This window comes from Lampris incognitus, chromosome 17 (genome assembly GCF_029633865.1).
Source record: "Lampris incognitus isolate fLamInc1 chromosome 17, fLamInc1.hap2, whole genome shotgun sequence".
Taxonomy (NCBI): Eukaryota; Metazoa; Chordata; class Actinopteri; order Lampriformes; family Lampridae; genus Lampris; species Lampris incognitus.
The window spans coordinates 208,012-233,628 of NC_079227.1; the positions used below are offsets into that span (position 1 = coordinate 208,012).

The 25,617-nt window shown below is 48.7% G+C and overlaps 1 protein-coding gene across 1 annotated transcript; it reads left to right on the forward strand.

Moving 5' to 3' along the window:
• The first annotated feature begins 15,329 nt into the window (after window positions 1-15,329).
• rasd1 (RAS, dexamethasone-induced 1) lies at window positions 15,330-16,797 on the forward strand. The gene is made up of 2 exons (XM_056297639.1): window positions 15,330-15,651; window positions 15,901-16,797. The coding sequence occupies exons 1-2, from the start codon at window positions 15,381-15,383 to the stop codon at window positions 16,428-16,430; spliced, it is 801 nt and encodes a 266-aa protein (XP_056153614.1). The 5' UTR covers window positions 15,330-15,380; the 3' UTR covers window positions 16,431-16,797.
• The last annotated feature ends 8,820 nt before the right edge of the window (window positions 16,798-25,617 follow it).

Consider the following 25,617-nt stretch of genomic DNA (forward strand, 5'->3'; position numbering starts at 1 on the left):
CACCTAGCTGGAAGGCGAACAGCTCTTACGCTGGTTCTATGGTGTGTCTACGGTGTGACTAGTAAATGCTGCAATAAATGGTCTGATACCGCACCATGGACCCATCAGTCGTTATTGGAGTGCATCGTCTGAATAAAGTCCGGCTGGAATGCTACAGTAAGAGCTAGCCTCTTCATCAACCCCGCCACCACGCTGCCAGAGGAGGTCTATGAGGACGAGCCACGGAGCTAAGTTGCTACTAGTCTACAAGGGACAATTCATCGGGCGTCTTGGTGCCATTTCATCGGGCAACTCGGCGCCATTTTACGGGTCTTCTAGATAAAGGAACTCTACTCTCATCAGGCAGCTGGCTTGAAGGTTTGGTGTGACGGTCAGACTCTAAAGGTATGGAACATTTCATTGATTGATAAGGAACAATTCATCTTCACTGAGAACATTGATTAACATATGGTTTGAGAAGAAAAGGTTTAATAAGAAAAATACATCAACAACAATGGACATTTATTGAATCTGATATTTCTCAATGTGAAGCTGATGGGACTTTATAGAACAAATAAGTTCACACAAAGTAACAAGTGAATCAAGTGACTTTGTTTATTGACTGTTATTATTATTACTATCCATTTACTGATCATCCTTCCTGTTGACTGTAAAAAAAAGGGGAAAAAATGTTTAATGCATGATTTATACAGTCTGAATGGTAACTGAATGTTGTGTTCAGTGGAGAGATTGATATTATAACCTTGCAGTCAGTAATATAACAGTCAGCCTACAGTAATAGGCTCTAGTCCTCTAAGCAGTCTGTAGCTATACCAGGTTCTGTGCTCCTTTCTTTGGGTAGTCTATGGGCTATAGTAAAGGCAAACAATTCATTACATCACATTTATCATGGCAGAATTGAATATGACGGAAACAGAGAATCCTGCCCCACAGTCAGAGCTAGAGAATCAGATAAATAGACTACAGCTTAAAATTAGTAAGCTACAAGAGGCTCTCAATGAAACGCTAGAGACTACCGAGATAGAACACTTAGAGAAGGAAATTCAAACTAAGGAAGAAACACTTAGTAGCCTCCAAAGTCAACTTGAAGAACAAAATGGGGATAGCCTCCGACGCTCGACTCGAGTGAAGATCTCGACTCCTAAAATGCTTGAACTGCAACAAGAGGAGGGGGGGAAGAAGGAGAGAAAGCTCCTCTCAGCGTACGAAAATGGAAGAGTCGAGCTCGTGAGTCAAGAGAGCGGCTAAAGAAAGACCTCAAGGAAACTGAGCTGGCATCTCTGCTTGATACTTTGGAGAAGGATAAAGAGGCTGTGTTGAACACCTATAATGACATACGAGGTCACTTCACACCCTCAGCAGAAATGAGAAGCCGTGTTGATGCATGTGAGGCAGCTACAACAGAGATTAAGAAAATCGCCTACGAGAGGATTGTAGACATCGATTTAGATTTTGATGCAGAACAAGCACAACGACGTCTCAAGGAGCTACTCAAGGGCGGCTATGCGCGCTCAATCTATGGATCCAATGTCTCGAGTGTCAAAGTCAGTCCACAGCCACGAAGGCAGCACTTTAACAGTCAAACGTGTGGACACGGCAGCAGAGCTTGCAGCAAAGGAAGCAGAGTTCGAAGGGTTGCTTGAAGAAGATAAGCAAAGGGAGAAGATACAACGTTTGGAGGAGCAACAAAGGACACTAGAGGAGCAACGAAGGACGCTAGAGGAGCAACAAAGGTGGCAGCTTGAAGTTGAAAAACGCGCTCTTGAACGTCTACAGGCAGAAAAGGACTTAAGGGCTGCACGGGCCAGACTTCAAGTCTATAACCAGGGAACATCACAGGGCGGCAGTGTCCACTCTAATGATCCTGAAATAAATCTTCACGGCTCCCCAGCTACCAGCAACCAAACCCTCAATATAACGGCATCGTCACCTGACGTAAACGTGTCGTCCCTCGCCCGGGCCCTCCAAGATAGTATAGCCCTGAATAGACTTCCAGTGCCAGAGCCATCGGTATTTAATGGCGACCCCATTCAGTTCATTGAGTGGAGAGCTTCATTCATGTCACTCATTGACTCAAAGGCCATCTCCTCAGCAGACAAGCTTTACTACTTGAGGAAATATGTAGGCGGCCCAGCTCGTAAGACACTGGAAGGGACCTTCTACAGAAACGACGGCGAGTCTTACAAGGACGCATGGAGCAAACTGAATGACCGATACGGACAGGCCTTCATCATACAGAGAGCCTTCAGAGACAGGCTCACAAAGTGGCCAAAAATCCAACCAAGGGATGCAGAGGGACTTAGAGACTTTTCCGACTTCTTGAACGCCTGCCAAGACGCAATGTCTCATGTGAAGAGCCTCGAAATATTGAATGACTGTGAAGAGAACATGAAGCTGGTCCACAAACTGCCAGACTGGGCAGCATCTCGATGGAACAGGAAGGCTACGAAAGCCTTGGACAGGAATCAAGAATTCCCCAGCTTCAAGGACTTCACCACCTTCATGGCAAAGGAGGCAGCGATCGCATGCAATCCGATCACCTCACTTTATGCCTTACGCAACTCCGAGTCTAGCACAGCGAAACCGAATAACAGGGACCCTAAGAGGAACAAGGTGAGTGTTCTGAGTACGCAAACTGAAACGGACAGTGACAAGCAAAAGCCAGCCAGCAGAAAGAAAAAAAACCCCTGTGCGTTCTGCCAAGACAGTCAACACGGGCTACATGCATGTCCCAAGTTCATCGCCAAAACTCTGGAGGAGAGAAGAGAATTCGTGAAAGAGAACAAGCTCTGCTATGGCTGCACCAAACCCGGCCATAGCGCGAAGGACTGTCGACATAGACATACCTGCAACACCTGCAAAGGTAAACACTCCACCTGTCTTCACAATGACAACCACGTGAAAAGGGAATCGTCTGCAGCTCGGGAAAACACTCCCCCAAGCAACGCTAATGAATCAGAAGCTGCCGCGACTGCAATGTCACATGCCGTCACGACTGGACAGTCTACCAACACATCGATGATTGTGCCCGTATGGGTGTCGTCCAAGAACAACTCAGGAACAGAAAAACTTGTCTACGCCCTGCTGGATACACAGAGTGACACCACATTCGTCGACCAAGAAGTGAGCAGCGCTCTAAAGGCAGAGTCCTGTCCAGTGAAACTGAAGTTAACGACAATGATAGGACGTGACACTATCGTGAAAAGCCAACGAGTCTCGGGGCTTCGTGTGCGCGGTTACAGATCTTCCCTCCACATCGACCTTCCTCCTGCCTACGCTAAGGACGGTATACCGGTGAACCGCGCCCACATTCCTACAAGTGAAACAGCCAGACAATGGAATCATCTCTCCGCAGTCATAGACGAGATTCCACCGCTGCAAGATTGTGATATTGGTCTTTTAATAGGATACAACTGTGCGAGGGCAATGGCACCAAGAGACGTAATAGCAGGAGGAAATGAAGAGCCTTACGCAATCCGAACTGACCTTGGATGGAGCATCGTGGGTTGCTCTTCACCGTGCCTTGACACTCCAAGCGTGGCGAGATAGTGTTTCCGGTAGCTGTGAAGGAGCTCCCGCCAGTCACCCCTGCAGATGCTATTCGCATTCTGGAGTCCGACTTCAAAGATGCCAAGGAGGATGAAAAGACGGTGCCCCAGGAAGATATCTTGTTCCTGAACAAACTCAAAAATGGCATCCAGAAGAACAGTCAAGGTCACTACGAAATGCCCTTACCTTTTAAGGAGAGACCCAACCTACCTGACAACAACCAGCTTGCCATCGTTCGTCTCAGCCATCTGAAGAGGAAGCTGTCAAAGGATGAAAGATACAAAGAACAGTACATCAAGTTCATGGAGGATGTCATAGAAAAGGGTGACGCAGAGGAAGTACATGATGATGGGAAGGAAGGAGAAAAATGGTACATACCTCATCATGGTGTCTACCACGCCAAGAAGCCAGACAAACTGCGCGTGGTATTCGACTGCTCTGCCAAGTACAAGGGAACCAGTCTAAACGATCATCTGCTCACCGGACCCGACTTGATGAACAATCTCAATGGTGTTCTCCTTCGCTTCCGACTGCATTCTACTGCGTTGATGTGCGACATAGAAAAGATGTTTCACCAATTCCATGTGAGCGAGACGGATCAGGATTACCTGCGCTTCCTGTAGTGGAAGAAAGGAGATCTCAGCACGCAACCTCAAGAGTACCGAATGAGGGTGCATATCTTCGGTGCTGCCTCATTGCCTGGTTGCGCAAACTACGGCTTGAAGTACCTGGCTACTGAGAACAGAGACCTATACCCCCTAGGTTCACAGTTCATTCTGAGAGACTTTTATGTCGATGACGGTGTCGCAAGTATGGACAGTACAGAGAAGGCTATTCAGCTCGCTCGAGAAGCCAGAGAACTTTGTGCCCTGGGTGGCCTTAGACTCCACAAATTTGTGTCCAATGACAGAGCTGTAATAGAAAGCATACCATCATCTGAACGTGCATCAGAAATCAAAGATCTTAACCTTACCTTGGATGACCTACCTTCAGAAAGAGCGTTGGGGATCCAATGGCACATCGAGTCAGACTGCTTGAAGTTCAACGTCAATCTCAAGGATTAACCTGCAACATGCTGAGGTATACTGTCTACGGTTGCCTCCTTGTATGACCCCCTAGGGTTTGTCGCCCCATTCTTGCTCATCGGAAAGGGAGTACTGCAGGAAATGTGCAGACATGGAACGGGTTGGGATGATCCTCTGACTGATGAACTTCGCCCACGGTGGGAGAGATGGGAAAATGACCTTACCAACATGGAGAAGATAGACATTCCCTGGAGCTATGCACCTGCAAACTTTGGGAGGGTCACCAGACAGGAGTTACACCACTTCTCCGATGCAAGCACGACTGGCTACGGACAGTGTTCATATCTTAGACTCAGAAATGAATGGAGGTTGGGTAGAGTTTTAGAGACTGTAGTAGATAGAGATGGACTGGTTAGGAGGGTGATGATCTGTCTAGGGGATAGAAACCTAGGCAAAAAAGGTGAACAGCTCACCAAGCAGACAGTGCTTGAACGGCCAGTTCAAAAACTGGTCTTGTTACTAGATAGTGACTAGTTAGTTACTAACTAACACATGCCTTGCATCTTGACGCTCCTTTCCCACGATACTTATGGTTTATGGTCATTTTGAGTTGAGAAATCATTTGTTTTTGCTTATGCTTGATTTTCTATATTCAAAACATTAATGATTTGGTGGGAGTGTAAATGACCCATATAATTTTGTCATAATATTTTTTATTATTATTGATTTGTATGGTGCTCATTATTGATTTGTATTTGGTGCCTAAAGTACAGTCCTGATTGATATATTAACAGCGAATGACACTTCCTTTTGTTATGTGACCTTTATTTTGAAAAACCCTGGTCTCCCATGATGCTGTGCGCTGCTGCGAGAAAACGGCAGAACAAAACTCAAAGTTGAACACGATGGTCATGTTCGCTATGCGCAGAACGAATTCACAACTTATAATTAATCGATCATCATCATTTATTTAGCACCTAGCTGGAAGGCGAACAGCTCTTACGCTGGTTCTATGGTGTGTCTACGGTGTGACTAGTAAAATGCTGCAATAAATGGTCTGATACCGCACCATGGACCCATCAGTCGTTATTGGAGTGCATCGTCTGAATAAAGTCCGGCTGGAATGCTACAGGGTGGTTCACCATCACACCTGAGCACCAGAGGAGGGCAGATGCGCCTGGTGAGATATGTACTCTACTGGGTGCACTTTTCTGGTTTAAATATTTTCTTTTTTTTAATTCTTTTTCTTCCTCCAAGGTCTACCGTGTCTACGCAAGGGTAATGTCTACACACTTCCTGGTCTTTTATGCTGATGGAATCACATGTTGGAATAGTAAAACACAAGTCTTTGTCACTGCATGTGTCAACATCACCTTTCAGTGAAGGTATGCACATGTTTTGTTCTCTTTCTGCATGATATTTTCTTTCATAGGTTCCCTATACATCTGGTTTTGTAATACAACCCAGTATCGTATAAGTTTTGAAGTTGTGATATTTACTTACCCCTTCAGTGCATTTTTTTCAAACAGGCAACCAAAGCAGAGGCAAGGCTAGGTGTAGCGTGAACTCACCTATTGGAATTATTTGAAAGCCAGGCAGCAGCATTCTGTGCTAACTACTACTAGAACTACTACTACTACTACTACTACTACTACTACTTTCGGCTGCTCCCGTTAGGGGGCGCCACAGCGGATCATCCGTTTCCATCTCTTCCTGTCCTCTGCATCTTCCTCTGTCACACCAGCCACCTGCATGTCCTCCCTCACCACATCCATAAACCTCCTCTTTGGCCTTCCTCTTCTCCTCTTCCCTGGCAGCTCCATATTCGGCATCCTTCTCCCAATATACCCAGCATCTCTCCTCCACACATGTCCAAACCATCTCCATCTAGCCTCTCTTGCTTTGTCTCCAAACCGTCCAACCTGAGCGGTCCCTCTAATATACTCGTTCCTAATCCTGTCCTTCTTCATCCCTCCCAGTGAAGATCTTATCATCTTCATCCCTCCCAGTGAAGATCTTAGCATTCTGCACTGACTGCAGGGAAGAAATAGCGGTTTGACTGAGACACGAGTATTGGGAATTAGACAAAATAAAGGCATGAATAACTTTTTAAAGGTCTGCAACAGATAAAAAGGACTTAAGCTTGGCAATATTCCTAAACTGGAGAAGATATGATTACACAACTTCAGTGATTTGACCACCTTTCAGTAATTCGTAAATGGTAGTTTGTTCTGGAAAGTTGCTCCACATCATCCCATGTGTACTCAAAGCTAGAAGGACAAGCCTGTCACCAAAACTCCTGCTGTCTGCTTCCTGTAAAGAAGACAGCAGCCATGCCATGGAAAGCCATGTTTATTATTAGTATTATAGTTATGATGATGATGATGATGGTGATTATCAGTAGTAGTGGTAGTAGTAATAGTTGGGCTCTTTTGTGGGACAGTACCAGACATTAACTTTATATGATGAGTCAAGTCAGTTTTATTTGTATAGTCCAATATCACAAATGACAAATTTGCCTCAGTGGGCTTAACAGCAACACAACATCCTGTCCTTAGTACATATGTATGTCTGTCCTGTTTTTTCTTTCCTCGGTGTTGTGGCTGTTCTTCTTATAGTGCCCCCATGTCAAAGGAAGACTCCCCCAAACATGCCCAGGACATTAATGTCACCAGCTGCCTATGTGTGTAGTTTTTGTGTATTGTAAGGCATTAGCGAACACTGTTCAGTACACCAGAGATTGTGTATATAGTGCTTTCTGGTTATGTTGATTAAAATGTATTTTTTCCTCGGTATTTGGTATGTTGTAGTCTTTCTCACAGTGTCTCTCATCCTTTCTCCAGCTAACATCTACACTTTGTACAAGTACACATATGTACATGCACAGCTACACGTGGACACACACTCAGAAACAGACCCCAGCACACACACACACACACACACACACTCACTTACAGCAGTGGCCTCTGAATGGTAGAAGCTGTGTTTGCAAAACGCTGCTGTCATTTGTTTTTCTGCACTCTTCTGCAGCTTCTGCTGCACTGCTGTTCAGCCTCCCTTCACGTCTGTCTGTCTGTCTGTCTGTCTGGCTTACATTGCCATGGCTCTCTCAGACACACAGAAAAAAATGGGTTGCCTCTCTCCTGTTCCTTCAAAAAGTCTTTATGATGTGATGACGTGAGGGTGCGATGCAGCGGAAAGCCTGGCGGAGCACAACAAACTCTGTACGGGCAGCATCCCACTTGGCGATGAAACGACACTCAAATCTACTGGCTAAATGAATCCAAACACAAACGCACCTCATTAATGAACGAAATCACAAATGCGGACACATGGACATAGCAGCGCAGGAATTAGCGGGTGTGAAGACAGGTATATGAACGACGTCATCAATAACGGCATTTCATCCCTCACAACTGGTGATATTACCTTGTTATACAGCATCGCATTACAAATCCAAAGTTATCAAGCAGCAGGGTTTAAATTGGGATTGTTATGTGGGGGCTCTGTGGTTTCAGGGCTCCATGGGTGCATGCGTGTGCGCACAGACTACAAAATCTGATTGACGTCATTTGACAAACTGTAAATAAAATATAACAAGGTGAAGCAACCCTCTGCTCTGAATGGAGCATGGGGCTCTAACTCGATACGGTGAATGACTCCTGAGACACTGCCAGCGTCGAGTTCATGTCTACATAATGCATGTGGCACTTCTTTATCAAGCCTGGTCTGTATGTGCTCTTTAAGCTGTGATGATATGGGGCTATCGCCAAAGTAGAGCTCCTGAGTTCAATAGTGTTCAGGGCCTCTTCGGCGGCAGAGACTAAGAGAGAGAGCGCCTGTAGAGTTTCAACATCTCATGAGGCTTTAGGAGCAGAGGGTGTTACCGGTATAGCCCAGCCAATAGGAGAGCACTCTGTAATGACGATCTTTGGGTGCAAAATAATGTCATGTTGGGGGAGATTCTTAACAGCTAGCTTGAATTTGTTATGACATTCAGGTTTCATATCCACTATTTGGTCATACATTACCAAGCCTTCAGGAGTGGGGAACTTCCCCAAGCCACTGACCAGAGCTTGAAACCGATCACTCCTAGGCTTGGTATGACAGGTGCCCTTTAACACCACCTCACCTTGTTTTAACTGCACCGGCACTTAACTGCTGAGTGTCACACATACAACACGAGCCCTTTTCTGTTTGGAGTTTTTACAGTACTCGCAATATGCTATACCCCAATTAGCCTGGATTGGTAAGGTCTTAAGAAACTGTGCTCCACCTTTATGCAGTCTTGTACTAACTGACGCAAGACATTAGTCCCGACAGGAAGAGGACCTTGTATGACTGATCCGGGCTCACTAAAACTAGCGCAGACACACGTTTGCTTGTACCACATGTGTGTTGGGGAAACTGAAGCTCTGCTTCAATGTACCCTAAACAGAGAACTTGTTGTCCCGCTGCTCCTTCAATGAGAATTACTTTTCCAATTGTGCACAGCTGTCTATGGAATAGATTATAAAAGATAAATAAAATGACTGAGACACAATAACGAGCTGTGACCCAGAATCCATTAAACAGTGACAATGAACTCCATCCATCCAAGCTTCGTCCTCACAGGATTCTCCAACCAGACCATCGGGGATTTGAGTGATTTCGGCTTGCAATTGTAGGAGCTCATACAGAGTAGCCAGAGCGGGTGGAACCGATTTGGCTGTGAGCTCCTACATGTTTAAAGGTAGGCTTGACGGTGGGGCCATCTGTTGGCCCCGTCTACTGTTGTGGTAGGCTTGACTGTGGGGCAACCTGTTGACCCCGTCTACTGTTGTGGTAGGCTTAACTGTGGGGCCACCTGTTGGCCCCGTCTACTGTTGTGGTAGGCTTGACTGTGGGGTCACCTGTTGGCCCCGTCTACTGTTGTGGTAGGCTTGACTGTGGGGCCACCTGTTGGCCCTGTCTACTGTTGTGGTAGGCTTGACTGTGGGGCCACCTGTTGGCCCTGTCTACTGTTGTGCCTCTCACAATTTCCGTTGCACCAAAACAACATTAGACTGATTAGTTTTGGTTATCATGTTTTTGTTTTGTTTTTACATGGTGATGCTGGTCACGTGAGTTGGATCCTGGGCTGTCCCGGTGGTGTCTGGACACTGCTTGGCATCCTGCGCATCATATTCGTCATGAATTGCGTAATTCCGTTATTCTCGTTCAATGTTGTATTGTGTAAATTGTGTGAACACAACATCTACTGCACGTTGTGTGTCTTGGGAGAGGTCCTCCTCTGTTGCTCTCCCTGAGCTTTCTATTTTTTCTCCCTGTTAAAGGTTTTTTGGGGTTTTTTTTAGGGAGTTGTCCCCTTGAGGCAAATTTCTCTACTACTACTTTCGGCTCCTCCCGTCAGGGGTCGCCACAGCGGATCATCCGTTTCCATCTCTTCCCGTCGTCTGCATCTTCCTCTGTCACACCAGCCACCTGCATGTCCTCCCTCACCACATCCATAAACCTCCTCGTTGGCCTTCCTCTTCTCTTCCCTGGCAGCGCCACATTCCACAGAATAGAGATCGTACAGAAGTACCAATGACGTTTGCGACGTGTAAGACGTAACGTGACGTCACTGGACCGCCGCCATTACTGTTCGACTGCAGCTAAAAATCAAAATTTACGAATTTTCACACTGTTTTTATGGATTGTCGGTCATAATGAGTTGCGAAAATGCTGTTGTCGTTCGTAAGGAAGCCAATTACTGCCATGGCATCCGTTGCAGTAGTAACAGCAAAAACACCATCGAGCTGAGGACGGGTAGAATCGTCCGATTCCATCGCTAAATTGTGCGTCTTTTTATTGCATCACAGTACAACCACTACTTAAGAGCCTAGATCTGGTCCAGTGTGAGATAGTGACACAAGTGTTACTTTTTCTTTTCTTTTTTAAAATTGCATCACAGTACAAAATATTCTCTCGGAATTTAGGCAACACTTGTGTCACTATCTCACACTGGACCAGATCTAGACTCTTAAGGAGTGGTTGAGCAACAAAATAGCAGACCAGAGACTGGGGCTACAAAATGAAAAAGCTGTCAATTTAATGAAAAAATAGTGTAAATTCACTTGAACATGAAAACTATTCACAGCCATGTGTCACACATTCATATGTTTAGATATACTGAAATCCCTGGTTTGAATCCCTTTTCAAACCCTATTAGGTTGTTTTGGGTTCAGGTTTCTAATTAGTTCAGTCAATTATCTATTTTATAGTTTCCAATTAAGATGAGACCTGTCTATATTTTTGCTAGGACAACAGTCTACTTTATCAAGCTAGACCTGTTTGGTTTCAGTTATTTTATCCTTCGAGTTAACTCTTTGTAGTTTCAGGTGGATCAGGTAAGTCTACACTCTAAAATCCCTTTTTCAGGTAAGCTGACCCTTCGAGATTAAGCCTTGCAGGAAAAACCATTCAACTCAAAACATCAATATACAGTCAGCAACGTTAACAATGCAACCTTAATGAATGCAAGGCTACACTTAACAGGGTATCCCCGTCTTTTCAGTGCAGTTCAATGTCAACAGTTCAAGTCTCACTCGAGTGAGGTGGGGAATTTTGCGTCTTTTTATTGCATCACAGTACAACATTTCTCGACATTTCTACAGTTTGCCCATAATAATACTTGTAAATAAAGGGGCTGTTACGCCCCTCGGTCTGGTGAGGGTGCAACAGTTAGTGCACTGGGTAACAGTGAGGGTGCAACACAGACTATAAATATAATAAAATACAAATATTAACACCATGACAGGACAACGGAACCGAACGGTTGCCAAAACAACAAACCACTAACAAAAGTAACCCCGACGGTGCTCAAAAACACCAAGACTAAAGACAGAGGGGGGGGGGTAAGCTACGTGATGGGGGGTTTGCCCATGGGCATATTACCTTGATCCCCTTGCCCAAAAGATCTAAACAACTAAACGCTAAACATAACTCAAAATAGTCAAAATGCAAACTTAACCGAAAGACATTACAAACACAAAGTAGCTACAGCGACAAAGACATCTACACAAAGCCGCGCTATCACACAAACTAACTAGCTACCCCGGGGACCGAAGACATGGGGGGGGTTTAGCTGTGATTGACTGCAGTGACCTGCACAGCTGATGGAAATTGGATGATTTGTTGACCGGTTGGTGAGGTGATGAGGAGCACCTGGCGGATACCTGAATGTAGCGTGAGAGTGAGGGTTAGATACAGGAGGCAACACAACACAACACAACACAACACAACACAACACAACACAACACAACACAACTGTACGGACACGGACACAGCCGTGGCCGTAACAGGGGCTAAGAAGAAACGCTAAGATCCCGTTGAGATCGCTTCTGTGCTGATGTTTCGGGACAAACGGTGCCTATTTCGCCACTTATAATGCGTGCTATTAAATACTCTTTATTGTCGATTAGGCCGGATTAACTCTCCGAAGCTTTGCATTTGTGATAAATGAACACAGATTTGAATCAGTTGATTGAAACGAGGCAATCTTCGTCGTGGCGCCATTGAATTACTGACAGCGCGCGTTCACCGGCCGTTCCAGGTAAACAACAATGGCGGACGGGCTTGCGTCTTTACGTCTTTTGTGACGTAGAACAGCTCATTGGTACCTCTGTAGGATCTCTGTTCTGTGCCGTATTCAGCATCCGTCTCCCAATATACCCAGCATCTCTCCTCCACACATGTCCAAGCCATCTCAATCTTGTCTCTCTTGCTTTGTCTCCATCTTGAGCGGTCCTTCTAATATACTCATTCCTAATCCTGTCCTCCTTCATCACTCCCAATGAAAATCTTATCATCTTCATCTCCGCCACCTCCAGCTCCTCCTCCTGTCTTTTCATCAGTGCCACTGTCTCCAAACCATACAATATAGCTGGTCTCACAACCATCTTGTAAACCTTCCCTTTAACTCTTGCGGGTACCCTTCTGTCGCAAATCACTCCTGACACTTTTCTCCACCCACTCCACCCTGCCTGCACTCTCTTCTTCACCTCTCTTCTGTACTCCCCGTTACTTTGGACAGTTGACCCCAAGTATTTAAACTCATATGCCTTCGTCACCTCCACTCCTTGCATCCTGACCATTCCGCTTTCCTCCCTCTCATTCACGCATAAGTATTCCGTCTTGCTCCTACTGAAATTCATTCCTCTTCTCTCCAGTGCATACCTCCACCTCTCAAGGCTCTCCTCAACCTGCACCCTACTCTTGCTACAAATCACAATGTCATCCGCGAACATCATCGTCCACGGAGACTCCATCGTCCACGGAGACTCGTCCATCAACCTGTCCATCACCATTGCAAACAAGGAACTGGACTGGGCTAAGAACACTGATGCCCTCTACAAGAAGGGACAGAGCCGTCCCTACTTTTTGAGGAGGCTGAGGTCCTTCGACATCTGCCAGACATGCTCAGGATGTGGTGTGAGTCTGTGGTGGCCAGTGCTCTCCTGTTTGCTGTTGTGTGTTGGGGCAGCAGGTTGAGGGTAGCGGATGCAAACAGGCTCAATAAACTGATCTGCAAGACCGGTGACGTTATGGGGGTGGAACTGGATTCTCTGGCGGCGGTTTCTGAGAGGGGGACGCTGTTGAAATTACATGCCATCATGGACAATGTCTTCCACCCACTCCATGACATACTGGTTGGGCACAGGAGTACTTTTAGTAATAGACTCATTCTACCAAAAAGTACCACAGAGCGCCACAGGAGGTCATTCCTGCCTGTGGCCCTCAAACTTTACAACTCCTCCTTCAGACTCAGACTGTCCGACACCCTGAGTTAATGGTCATTGGACTGACCCTGGTGAGTTTTGTTTGTGCTGCTTGTTGTGTGCTGTGGTAGTACAGTATAGATAGGGTGTTATGTGCACCATGCTTGTTGACATATTTTGTTCTTATTTATACTTCTTATTTTATCTTTATTTCTATTTGCTTTTGTTTCTATTTTCTTATCTTGTATCCTGTTAATTTTTAGTTATTAGAGTGTGAGTGTCTGTAATAGAACCCAATTTCCCCTCGGGGATGAATAAAGTATTCTGATTCTGATTGATTCTGATTCTGATGCTGCTGCCCAGTTCACAGCTTACTGACTGTACCAGTTCTCAACTCACTGACTCTCCCAGTTCACAGTTTACTGACTGTCCCAGTTCACAACTTACTGACTGTCCCAGTTCACAGCTTACTGACTCTCCCAGTTCACAGCTTACCGACTCTCCCAGTTCACAGCTCACTGACTGTCCCAGTTCACAACTTACTGACTTTCCCAGTTCACAACTTACTGATTGTCCTAGTTCACAACTTACTGATTGTCCTAGTTCACAACTTACTGATTGTCCCAGTTCACAGCTTACTGACTCTCCCAGTTCACAACTTACTGATTGTCCTAGTTCGCAACTTACTGACTGCTCCAGTTCACAGCTTACTGACTGTCTCAGTTCACAACTTACTGGCTGTCCTAGTTCACAACTTACTGTCTCAGTTCACAACTTACTGATTGTCCCAGTTCACAGCTTACTGATTGTCCCAGTTCACAGCTTACTGACTGTCCCAGTTCACAACTTACTGACTCTCCCAGTTCACAACTTACTGATTGTCCCAGTTCACAACTTACTGATTGTCCTAGTTCACAGCTTACTGACTGTCTCAGTTCACAACTTACTGGCTGTCCTAGTTCACAACTTACTGTCTCAGTTCACAGTTTACTGACTCTCCCAGTTCACAGCTTATTAACTCGCCCAGTTCACAGCTGATTGACTGTCTCAGTTCACAGCCTGATCTTAACATTGTAGACTGCTTGACAGAGGGAGGCAGCTTGTATTTCCCCCACTCCCCCACAAACACACACATGCACACACATCGAACATACACACAAACACATCCATTCCACACTCAAACATGTTTTGTTTTTTGTGCCGTGTGCGCCCCCCTCTGGTTTGACTCGTTACTGCACTCAGTCTGCTCGGTGCTTTCCAGCATGTGCCGATCAGCACCATTTAGATGACTGTGTTGTGAACCAAATAAGTTATAGGGGTATGAATGATTATAATTTATAATTCATAAATCTGAGTTTGGCTTGCACAGGATGTTGTGTAAATGTGAATACGTCATTAATAAAGCTTAGCCCAGTAGTGCACTGACCTTCCAAGCTTTCTATATACAGTCAGAAATGGAGGAATACATGTATGCGTGATGCATTACACACCTCCGGTTTCTAGTTTACATCTGACAGCTGGTCACATCACCATAACTTCCTTACTGTATTTGTTTGGTGTGGCTATGTTATATCAATTGATTTATTTATTCGTCTATTTACTTAATTGTATAAATGTCAAAGTGTCACCATCATGTCAGTCACAATATCCCAAGTGAGCCTAAACTACCGGAAGGACCGTCAGATACTGACTGGGTACTATTCCTCAAAGGTTGTAATTTTACTTAACTGCGTGTTACTTGTTGATGTGGTCTGTGTGGTAAAATAGGTGACAGGGTATTATTCTTCATCAGTACTGTGTGTCATCATGTCCCACAAAGTGTTCGTCCGCTCCCATTCTTTCTAATGACTGACGCATCAGTCCGCTCATTGGAGCGCTTCGCCGTGACGCGCCGAGGGGAGGGCTCCACAATCCGCTAAAATCCAGCCGCGCTCCGCTGTCCATGAAGACCCACAACCAAGAGCAGCAACACCTGGACTATACACAACCCCAAAAATCAAGGCTGAACCATCCTAACGCCTCTGGGAGCTTGTCTGGAAACGTTTCACCCCTCACGTTAACAAACATGATAAAGAAAATGACGCCGTCCGAGAATGAGTTTGATATCCCAGCCAAGAACTGCTACAGGATGGTGATTTTGGGATCTACAAAAGTTGGGAAAACTGCCATCGTGTCTCGTTTCCTCAACGGGAGGTTCGATGAGCAGTACACGCCAACAATTGAGGACTTCCATAGGAAACTATACAACATTAAGGGAGATGTGTACCAACTGGACATACTGGACACATCAGGCAACCATCCCTTCCCCGCCATAAGGAGACTATCCATTCTGACAGGTGGGCATCTATATCCATCTGTTTTATTTTGCCGTAAATAGAAATTCGTTTGAATTTGACGGGAAAATGCGCATGAAAACTCCATGTTTAAAATGTACTGGTACAAATATCAAATGTGATCAATGCGCGCATCGTGCGCTCTTTGCGCATTGCTGCCGAAGCTTTTGGTGATGCGTTCAAACAGCGAGTTGTGTACTTAATGTGACAAATCAAGCCAGTTAAACGTGGTTTTGTGTTGTGTTTTTCCAGGTGACGTGTTTATCCTGGTCTTCAGTCTAGACAACCGAGACTCTTTCTATGAAGTGCAACGGCTCAAGCGACAGATATACGAAACCAAGTCTTGTCTGAAGAATAAGACCAAAGAAAACATGGACGTTCCTCTGGTCATCTGCGGAAATAAAGGCGACCGGCTCTTCCATCGGGAGGTGCAGCAGGACGAGATAGAGCAGCTCGTTGCGGGGGACGAGCAGTGCGCGTACTTTGAGATCTCCGCCAAACGCAACGAGAACGTGGATAAAATGTTCCAGACTCTGTTTACTTTGGCCAAACTACCTCATGAGATGAGTCCCGACCTCCACCGGAAAGTGTCGGTGCAGTACTGCGACATGCTGCACAGAAAGTCCGCGAAAGACAAGAAGCTGAAGGACGGCGGAGACGCCTATGGCATCGTGGCCCCGTTCGCACGACGCCCCAGCGTCCACAGTGACCTGATGTACATCAAGGAGAAAGCAGTTGGAGGAGGTCAGGGGAGAGATAAGGAGAGGTGTGTGGTCAGTTAAACACGCTGTAGTCTTCGTCACAAGTCTTTTTAAAACAGAGAGGAAGAGCAAAGCTTTACTCTGGACGCGTCGCCGGCCGCATGCGCTCTGACGGACTGGCTCGTCTTTTGACACGCCGTGGAGATGCGGTGCCGTCGCGCGCTCCGACGCGGTTTCTATGGACACCGCCGAAGTGTTCGCAGACATGTGAGAACATTGTAGTGTCAGTCCGGGCGTCACATGACGTTCGAGTCAGTGCGTGCACCGTGTTGTGATGACGTCATGCCTTCGCAGACCCGACCTGTCGAGGAGCGCCGTGCTGAACTGATTGTTTACATTTTGTGATAGTTTTATACCAGGCAATCACGCTTGAATGTTTCACTGCAAGCTGAACACGTTTTTATGTGACGTTATATTTATTGTCAGCATTGACTTTTGCAAAACATCTTGAAAAAAAGCAATGACTAATCTGAGTCATGGTTTTAATTTCTTTAATATTTTAACGTGCATGGATAAGTCGACCCGTTAGCCCTTGTCTAACGGGTCGGACCCTATGGTCGACTGGTTAATGTTGTCGCCCGCGGTGCGGGAGATACGGGTTCGCGTCCCGGCTGTGGCGATGGTTCCCGGGCTGTCCCTCTAATTTTCTAACCTATCTTCTATGACACGGACAAAACCCCTCATAAGCTCACCTGAATACTTCACAGACTCATTCAACTCTGTTGTTCGTGTCATATTGCATTACTTAGATGTATATGTAACTCTGGTAGATGAATTTACATTAAATGAACCGCACTTCCTTCTCCACAGCCCTTGAACTCCTTGTTTGCACGTAAATGCCTACTTTCTCCGGAAACGCAGCATAGCAACGAAACGTCCAGAAAACAAATGTGTATATTTCTGTCACCACCCTATGGGCAAACCAAGAAATTCATGTTGCACAACTGCTCTGCAGCGTAGATGATAAATGCTAAAACAGATAATCAATACTAAAACAGATGATCAATACTAAAACAGATAATCAATACTAAAACAGATGATAAATACTAAAACAGATGATCAATACTAAAATAGATAATCAATACTAAAACAGATGATCAATACTAAAACAGATAATAAATACTAAAACAGATAATACTAAAACAGATAATCAATACTAAAACAGATGATCAGTGCTAAAACAGATGATCAATACTAAAACAGATGATAAATACTAAAACAGATGATCAATACTAAAATAGATAATCAATACTAAAACAGATGATCAATACTAAAATAGATAATAAATACTAAAACAGATAATACTAAAACAGATGATCGGTACTAAAACAGATGATCAGTACTAAAACAGATGATAAATACTAAAACAGATGATCAATACTAAAACAGATAATCAATACTAAAACAGATGATCAATACCTAACATAGCTCTCACGTGATGCTCCTCCGCCGACTGTCATCTGCACCATCATGTTGCATCTACCACAGCTGCACTGTTCTCTCCTCCTCCAACCTGACTTTTTCTTGTGTGTGTGTGTGTGTGTGTGTGTGTGTGTGTGTGTGTGTGTGTGTGTGTGTGTGTGTGTGTGTGTGTGTGTGTTTGTGTCCAGTATGCCTGGGTGGAAAAGCATTTCGGCCAAGAATATCTGGGGCAGGTCATCCTGACCAGAGACAAGACACTGGTGAGTGGGGACTTCCTCATAGATGACAAGCCAGACATCATTGGTGAGCACGTGTGTGTGTGTGTGTGTGTGTGTGTGTGTGTGTGTGTGTGTGTGTGTGTGTGTGTGTGTGTGTGTGTGTGTCGGTGTGGGTGGGAGTGTGTATGTGTGGGTGGGTGGGTGGGTGTGTGCATTCTTAAATGTGTGTGTGTGTGTGTGTGTGTGTGTGTGGGTGTGAGCATTCTTAAACGTGCGTGTGTGTGCGCGCGTGTGTGTGCGTGTGTGTGTATGTGTGCATGTGTGTGTGTGTGTGAGAGAGATGGCCTGCGGCTGTCCAGGGTGTCTCCCCGTCTGCCGCCCAATGACTGCTGGGATAGGGACTCTAGCATCCCGCGACCCCGATTGGGATAAGTGGCTTGGATAATGGATGGATGGGTGGATGGAGGGATGGAGATACCATCATATACAACAAATACTATCATATTGTTGCGGGACAGCTCCCTGACAGACAGACAGTCTGACTAAAGTAACGCGAGACCCTGTTAGCCAATGAGAAGAGACTTAGGAATGCGTGCGTGCTGCCTATTGTTATCCATTGCACAGCACAGCGTGAGTTAGTTGTTATAGTGGTTTACAGACTGTCACACAGTGTTAGCTTAGCATAACGTGTTGGCGATCAGACGTAACATTCCTGACTCCTACACCTCGACTGAGCTGACGCTAGACAGTGACTAACCAGCGACGACCATAATAGAACCAGTAAGAGTGATTACCAGCCCCCAGAGAGAGATCAGAGTGTGCAGCCAGTGACAGTGCGAGTGTCTGCAGAGTGAGACCATCCCAGCCAGGCTAGCCAGCGTCCGTCATCGTCTGCAGACTGCAGGAGCAGTGCAAGGTGGGTTGCTAAACCCGTAGCCTAGCCCGGCTAATTAACGCCAGAGACTGTGTTGTCGCACCATAATTCCCAGCCTCCAACTACTTAATATAAGAACATCTAAACCCAGTCCCGCGACAAGTGGTGTTCAGAAGTGGTGAAATTGGATTGCATTCTGTCTCCATACAGAATAGCGGTGCTATTGCTATTTACGTTAGCGTCCTTGCTAACTAGCAACCGGCTAATTACGTGCAGTAGCACTTTATCAAGGCCATCGTTGCATGTGATCTAGATGATGTTGGAACCTACTGAGGAGATCGAGCACGTGGAGCACGGTGCTGTAGGGGGGGGGAGAGGATAGCGCTGTGGAAAGCGAAATGGAAAAGCAGATGTGTCGTCTAGCCCAAATGTTTGAGCGGTCCCTCCTTAACCAAGAAAAGCAGGAACAATCAATGGAGGAGGTGAAGTGCATGCTTAAAGGGGTACTTGTCGGGCGAGTTGTGCCACATCCCCAACCTCCCGCTGTGCAGCAATTGAGCACGGGACTCCACCCGCTCCCTAGTTCCCCGCAGCCATTCAATGGCTATCAGGAGGGCTTTGATAGTGGCCATGGAGCCAGTCATAGCATTACAACATTGGAGGTGCAGGACATGGAGTTAACTACTCCACTGGTCCCCCGTCCAGACGGACCGGATGTGAGACCCCGTGAATATGCTTTGCCCCCGGGAATGGAGAATGTCGGCCCAGTAGCGGATGGCCGCAACAGAAGTCACCATCCCAAACCCCTTGTCACCAGTACTCCAGCGGAGCGGGGTGGTAGGAGCGCCAGAGCCCGGAACGCATTTCCGGAAGGGAGTCACCATTTCCTGAGTACGCCCAGCCGGGGTGACGCGGCGCCGCCTACTGGTGGTACCGGAGGGCCGCCATCCGTCATAACAAATAGTCCAGTGGTAGGGAACGGTCGGGACCGGAGTAGTAGCTACAGGAGAGAAGTAGGACACGAAAGTGAAGTGAAGCTGCTAGCTACCTACGATGGGAAGGGCGACTGGGACTCCTTTATTGGCCCGTTTGAGAGGATGGCCCGGAAGCGGAATTGGAGCAAGGAAGTCTGCCTGGACATGCTCTACCTGCGACTGCGAGAAGGCGCTATGTCATTCGTTATGGCGCAACCGACTCCTATCCGCGAGGACTACGACAAGCTGGTGGAGCAGCTACGGCGCCGTTTCGGACGAGAAATACCCGAAAGTACTGCCCGCCGTAAACTGAGCGAGGTTCGGCAGGGGAAGGAGACTAGCCTGTCTGAATTTGGAGAGGAAGTACGGAAGCTGGTTACGCTAGCCTATCCAGGGGTCGACGTCGGACTGCAGGAGGAGTTCGCGGCCGAGGCGTTCCTGCGAGGCCTGCGCAACCAAAACATCGCCTACGAAGTCCTGGGCTCCGAACCTAAGACCCTGGCAGACGCCCTCAAGAAGGTAGAAGCCCGAGAATACGACTATCGAGCAACGCTTGGAAGGGAGAGCGAAGCTAAGGGGCGGATTCGCCGAGTGTCATGGGATGATGAGCGTAAAGGGGGAGCGCCAAACCCGACATCGACGGCCACCGGCGCGACGCAGTCCGACCTAAATGCTGACATCAAGGAGTTGAAAGCCGAGGTAGCGGCGCTGCTGCAGGAAATGCGGCGTTCCTGGAAACCGTCCCCCCCGCAGCTGACATCCGACACAGCCGAACAGAAGAAGGAGGAACGGGGCAGAACTCTAGAGCGGCCGGCGAGCAGCACTAATGGGCAGCGGCGTTACCAATCACCGAGTCCGGGCGCCACCCCTAGAGGCTCCTGTTACCAGTGTGGAGGCCAGGGCCACTTCAAACGAGACTGCACCTCCCGCTCACCGAGCCCTCACGTCAAGGAAAAGGCCGATAGCCAGCCAGCACCCCGCATAAACCGAGCAGCAGGAGATGGTCCTAGTCTGGTAGTGCCCATCACGGTCAACAAACTGGAACTCAAGTGCGTTGTGGACACCGGCGCGGAGGCGACCGTCATGTCTGAAGACACCTTCCGTCAGCTGGAGCTAGCTGGTCAGCCAAGTGTGGGGACTGCCGTCCTGAGGAACGCGGAGGAGGGGAAAGAAATGACCGAGACTCCGAAGTATAGAGTCACCATCCGCTTGGGCCGTAAGACCAAGGACTGGGACGTCTACGTCGCACCCATCCGCGACCCCTTTCTCCTGGGTCTGGACTTTATGCTAGCCGCCAGAGTCACAGTTTCGGTCGGAGGACAAGTACACGTTGATGGAGAACCGATCGGCACTGTCGTCATAGGCAGGTCGCTAGGAGAGTACACGGTTTCCAGAGTACTGCTGGAGTGCCCCTCGACTTTACCAGCGGAGAGCGAACGCGACGTCTGGGGTCTAGTGGAAGGCCCAAAGCCAGGAATTTCTGCCGTCCTGGAGCCCACTGGCCTTGCAGAAGGAGTCTCTTCAGGCAGTGTAGTAGTCGACGTTGCCAAGAGAGTCCCTGTGCGACTATGCAACTTGTCGCCCCGCGAAGTGACCCTAAGGAGAGGTGTTTGCTTGGGCGTGTTGGTTGAGGCAGAGGAAACCCCGTCCCTAGAGCCGAACCCCACGAACCCGGCGGAGAAGGAACAAGTGTCAGTGCGACGGCTGGAGTCCGCAACAGCCTTGGATCTACCAGACCATCTGTCATCCCTGTATGCAGCCGCCAGTAAGGAGCTCGAAGAGGGGCAGCAGAGAGCCCTACTGCAGCTTCTGGTCAAGCACAAGGAGGTCTTTGCAGCAGCAAACGACGACCTGGGCTGTTTTGATGCTGTCCAGCACCGCATCGACACCGGAGAGGGACGCCCAGTACGCCAGGCAACCCGCCGCACACCGCTGGGGTTCCAGCAAGAGGAGGAACAGCACCTCCAGGAAATGCTGAAGGCTGGAGTGATAACGCCATCGACGTCTGAGTGGGCTTCACCTGTGGTCCGGGTGAGGAAGAAAGATGGAGGCGTTCGATGGTGTATCGACTACCGAAGACTCAATGAACTGACGCTGAAGGAGGCGTACCCGCTTCCAAGGATTGAAGAGTGTCTGGACACCCTGGAAGGCGCAACCGTGTTCTCCACGTTAGACATGCAGAGTGGATACTGGCAAATTGGAGTCCATCCTGCTGACCGATGCAAGACGGCCTTCATTACTCGCTATGGCCTGTACGAGTACGCCCGAATGCCTTTCGGACTCTGCAACGCGCCAGGCACCTTCCAGAGGGCCATGGAGGTTGTCCTGCGCGGGTTGCAGTGGAAGAGCCTCCTCGTGTACCTAGATGACGTCATCGTCATTGGCCGCAGTGTTGAAGATGGGTTGAAGAACCTGGCCATCGTCCTCGAGCGGGTCCAAGCCAGCGGGCTCAAGCTCAAGCCCTCAAAGTGTCATCTCCTGCGCAGCGAAGTGCTTTTCCTGGGCCACATAGTGAGCGGACAGGGGATCGCTCCCAACCCCGAGCTGGTGAAGGCAGTGGAAGACTGGAGTCCACCCTCCAACATCACGGAGCTCCAGGCCTTTCTTGGGCTGTGCAACTACTACCGACGCTTCGTCCGCAACTTCTCTCTCATCTGCAACCCGCTGTACGAGCTTCAGAGTAAAGGAACAGAGTTCCACTGGACCGATCGCCAGCAGGAGGCGTTCGAGGAGATGAAGAAGAGACTCACATCCACTCCGGTGCTAGCCTACCCCACCAAAGATGGCGAGTTCATCCTCGACACTGACGCCTCAAACACCTGTATAGGCGCGGTGCTCTCGCAGGTCCAAGAGGGGGAGGAAAGGGTTGTCTCCTATGCCAGCGCCCACCTCCAAAAAGTCCAACAACGGTACTGCGTAACTCGCCGGGAGTTGCTGGCCGTAGTCCGGTTCGCCAGACAGTTCCGGCACTACCTGCTCGGACGGCACTTCACCTTGAGAACTGATCACAACAGCCTGACCTGGCTCTTCCGCTTTAAAAGTCCCGAAGGCCAGCTAGCAAGGTGGATTGAGGAGCTTAGCCAGTTCCACTTCAAAATAGAGCATCGAGCAGGAGTCAAGCATGGCAACGCGGATGCACTTTCAAGGGCGCCAGCGCCAACTTGTGACTGCTACCGGGCAGGAGAAAGCCCCGACTCACTGCCCTGCCAAGGCTGCCCGTACTGCCGACGTGAACACCAGAGATGGGCAAGGTTCGACGAGGATGTCGACGACGTGGTCCCCCTGGCGATCCGTAGGACGACGAGGACCCCGGCGACTACGGATCCGGCGTCAAGACCTTCGACACCCGACCAGAACCCGGTGGACACTGCCGAGCCACCAGTGGACGAGAACTCAAACACTGGGATCCAGTCATCGCCACCCACTGTTAACTGGCTGCCCCAGTATACCGAGAAGGAGCTGGCAGAGTACCAGCGCAGTGACCCTTTGCTGAGGAAGCTTCACGCCTGGAAGGATGGAGGCCAGCTACCGTCTCAAGATGAAGTAGCCCTGGAGGGTCCGGCCGTGCGCAAGTTCTGGTTGTGCTGGGACCATGTGGAACGCCGTGGAGACGTTCTCTATTACCGCTGGGATGAGGGAACCGGCCAAGTCCCTGTCTACCGCCTGATAGTTCCAGCAGCCCTCCAACAAGAAGTCCTGCGTTCTTGCCACTGCCCTCCGCAGTCAGGCCACCTGGGAAGAGAAAAGACGTGCCACCGAGTCAAGCGGGAGTTCTTCTGGGTGGGACTGGCGGACAGCGTCCAACAATTTGTCCGCCGGTGCCCACAGTGCCAAGCCTGCAAGTCTTCCGGGAGGGTCGGCAGAGCTCAGATGCAACTGTTCCAGGCCGGTGCTCCCATGGACAGGGTCCACATAGATGTTGTCGGGCCGTTCCCTATCTCGGCATCCGGGAACAAGTACGTCCTTGTCATGGTGGACCAGTTCACCCGGTGGGTGGAGGTCGCAGCTATCCCTGAACAAACCGCGGAAGTGACTGCGACGAAGCTTCTACAGGAGTTCATCTCCCGGTTCGGGTCGCCCCTAGAAATCCACACAGATCAGGGACGCAACTTTGAAAGCAGCCTGTTCCGTGACCTCTGTGAGCTTCTCCAAATAGCCAAAACCAGAACGACTCCTTACCATCCTGCGTCGAATGGCCAAGTTGAGAGGTTTAATCGGACGCTTCTCCAAATGATCCGCTGCTACGTAGAGAAAAACCAGCGTGAGTGGGACAAGAACCTCCACCTCCTCGCCAGCGCATACCGCAGCTCACCCCATGCCCTTACAGGGTATACGCCGAACCGGATGATGCTTGGCCGTGAAGTCCACCAGCCCCAAGGACTCACTCTACGGGTGCAGGAGGCCAACGCCCATCGTAGTCCCCCAGCCGAATATGTTGCTGACCTGGAAGCCAACATGCTAGACATCCACGAACTGGCACGTGAGCGTCTCCGTACATCTCAACTCCGGAGCAAGAAAGACCACGATCTGCGGGCCCGTCAACGCACATTCCACCCCGGAGATCTGGTGTATGTCAGGGACGACGCGCGAAAGAAGGGCCAATCGCCAAAGTTGAAGCCACGGTGGAGAGGCCCGGCACTCATAACAGAGAAGATGGGAAACGTCCTGTACCGTGTCCAAGAGGGCAGGAAGGAGAGAGTCCTCCACCATGACCGACTGTTGCCCTACCTCGCCGAGGAAGTACCCATCTGGATTCAGCGGAGGCGGCACGCACCGCTGCAGATTCCGGCGTCAGGAGAGAACCTGCCGAGTACACCAGGAGAAGACCTCGAGGATCCGGAAACAGAGGCAGCGGACGACAAAGAGATTGAGCGACAGGAGGATATCGGTGGACTGGCGGAGGATCAGGGGTTCGAGAGCGATGACGACCTCGACCTACGTCTGGAAGACGTGTTCCCCGATGAGGAAGATGACACATCGGGCCCCCCCACGGAAGCCCCACGAAAGCCCCATGAAAGCCCCACGAAAGCCCCACGAAAGCCCCATGAAAGCCCCACGAGCGCCCAGGTGTCTCCCTCCTTGTCTCCGCCCTTGGCTGCCAGCAGTTCTCCAGGGGAGCCGACCACTACTCGACGCCGAGAGGCCGCAGCCCGTGTTCCAGGCGGGCAGTCTTCCGCCCCTGACCCAGAGGGAGCCGAAGCAGACGTTGCTGAGCCCCTGCCCCTCCCCACCACTAGACGGGGCAGACCAGTCCGGCCGCCTGCCTGGCTCCGGGACTCTGTTCGAGACTGATCTTGACGGACGTGACTAGTTGACTTAGGGGGTTACTAGGCTAGTCACAGGAGTCCTACTTTAATAGTGACCACCCTACCAGTTTATTTTGACGCCCTTAGTTCCGGGCCTAGTTGTGTGCCGGGTGTTTTGTCCCGGGTGTAATTCCGACTCTAGTTCCCAGAGTTATTTTATCTTTATGTTGAAGGGACTCAACAATCTAAAGGGGGGGTAGTGTTGCGGGACAGCTCCCTGACAGACAGACAGTCTGACTAAAGTAACGCGAGACCCTGTTAGCCAATGAGAAGAGACTTAGGAATGCGTGCGTGCTGCCTATTGTTATCCATTGCACAGCACAGCGTGAGTTAGTTGTTATAGTGGTTTACAGACTGTCACACAGTGTTAGCTTAGCATAACGTGTTGGCGATCAGACGTAACATTCCTGACTC